The following is a 2,147-nucleotide window of genomic DNA, read 5'->3' as shown; positions in this document are numbered from 1 at the left end:
GCAAAGACACGCTGGTCTGGCGAAAAGCAGGCTAATCAACCAACTGGGAGTATTTTGTGGATGGCACCAGAAGTGATACGCATGCAAGAACAAAACCCATACTCTTTTCAATCTGACGTGTACGCTTTTGGAATAGTTGTGTATGAACTCTTAGCAGAATGCTTACCATATAGCCACATAAATAATAAAGATCAGATTCTATTTATGGTGGGACGCGGACTCCTTCGACCTGATATGACTAAAGTACGTTCGGACGCTCCACAAGCATTAAAACGCCTGGCTGAAGATTGCATCAAATTTGATCGAAATGATCGTCCTCTATTTCGGCCACTACTAAATATGCTTGAAAATATGTTAAGAGCAATGCCGAAAATTCATCGCAGTGCCAGTGAACCAAATATGACGCAAACGCAGTTGCATAGTGAAGACTTCTATCAATGTCCCAGCCCCAAAACACCGGTGAATTTCAGTAATTTCCAATTCTATAATAGTGCTGGCAATATCTAGCGCTGCTGATCCGACGCTACAATTGTGATAACCCTAATGCGGAACAGACGACGTCGTTTGTGAATAGAAAGAAAACGGTCGTGCCATAAGGCTGGACAATGACGTCTCGTTCCAAAGTTTAGATGAGTGAAAAGGGAATATCTTAGGATGAAATGTTTTTGATGTCACCTTGACTCAAACCGGCAAATACTTAAAATAATTTCTCACTTTTATCTTTGACTAATTTAGATATGATAGATTTAATACCCTGTACAAACAGGTGAAAAAATATTTAGTTGGCACCGATTTGGTGCGATAGAAAGCATATAATCATCTAATATCTGGCTTAGCCTGATAAATATTTTATGAAGACATGTGTAAGGGATCGATTAAAATTGTGGGGTGTCTGTAAACAGTTTAAAAATTTAAGTAGCATAATTAAGTGAAAATTGAGATTGTAACTATAACTTAAATATTACAAATGCATTTTATGTATACATTAAATATTGTGTAAATGATGAACAACTAAGATCTATATATATACATAAACTTATACATATATGTAAAGTACTTCGCAAGACAGGTGTTAACCTACATGCATAACTGAAACCTGTGTAACTAAGAAATAAAAAATAACCAAAAAATACCAACGAATTCTACATGGTTTCTTTTGGCTTTTATACTTGCCAGTGGGTCAGACGTAGCAATGAAATATATTACGAAAAGGCTGTCAAATTGAGAAATTTTAGAAAGCAGTCGCATAAGGTTTTTTAATTCCGAAAGGCGGATTGCATGGAAATTTCTGAAAGCGCTTTTAGCTGTTCACACATCGATTGGATTTCTGGCAATTTTTAATTTCCGAAAAGTGACAGAAATATCTTTCTGGCTGTTCTCACGTGGAAATAAAATTTCTTTCTCAATTTGACAGCGAATTACGAGGAAAAGTTGGCAATATTGCCACGTCTCACACGCTCGTTATTCTACAGTCTTTGCATAAAAGCAAGCACTTACGGAACAACGGTGCTCATAAGCATACGTTCTTTGTACTTTTAGGTACTTTATAGACATGGTTCCTGCCACCTGTGGTGTCAGTGCAATAGCGCAGTATACTGATTTGAACACGGCGCCAGCTAAGTGTCACCACAGTACCCATCCTCATACAGTGTCATACACAACACAGTGGTGTCAAGTATATTATTTCTTTTCGCTGAGCAACGCTTGTACCGCCAACCAAATTTAGCTGCTAGGAATGTAGTAAATGCCACGCTATTCTCATCATTCCTTAAAAAGGCTTTAAATTTGCCAAGATACATAAGTTTCTGGCGTTCTCACCACACAAAAGCAAAAACCAAGTACATGTAATTTTTCAAAGAATTAAGGCGAATTGTGTGTGTTCCTTGGTGTTAATGGCGCTAGCGCTATTCATATGATGGTGTTGGCGCAGCAGCTCCACCTACAGTATTAACGTAAGCGCTGCGTAGCGCAGTAATACCAATGCCTAGTACTTTAATACTAAATTAGTGTGGCATCACTCAAAGTTGTGGATTCTATTTTTGACAAATAACACTGCTGGCAATGCTTGTTAACGATTTGCTTGAGCCAGTGTCGTGTGGGTTAATTTTTATCGTGATATTTGGTAAATAGTTATTTTATTTAGGAAA

The 2,147-nt window shown here is 37.6% G+C and overlaps 1 protein-coding gene across 1 annotated transcript in view; it reads left to right on the top strand.

Annotated features, from left to right (window-relative positions):
* The window catches only part of LOC118748252 (raf homolog serine/threonine-protein kinase Raf-like), a 1,541-nt gene extending 814 nt beyond the window's left edge, over window positions 1-727 (top strand). The window contains exon 2 of the mRNA XM_036482626.1: window positions 7-727. Within this exon, the coding sequence (XP_036338519.1) occupies window positions 7-507 (501 nt within the window). The 3' untranslated portion in view covers window positions 508-727. The remainder of the gene's footprint in view (window positions 1-6) is intronic.
* The last annotated feature ends 1,420 nt before the right edge of the window (window positions 728-2,147 follow it).

Source organism: Rhagoletis pomonella, unplaced genomic scaffold, assembly GCF_013731165.1.
Source record: "Rhagoletis pomonella isolate Grant_MI unplaced genomic scaffold, Rhpom_1.0 Rhpom_scaffold_00013, whole genome shotgun sequence".
NCBI classification, from domain to species: Eukaryota; Metazoa; Arthropoda; class Insecta; order Diptera; family Tephritidae; genus Rhagoletis; species Rhagoletis pomonella.
This window is presented reverse-complemented; position numbering and strand designations above follow the sequence as displayed.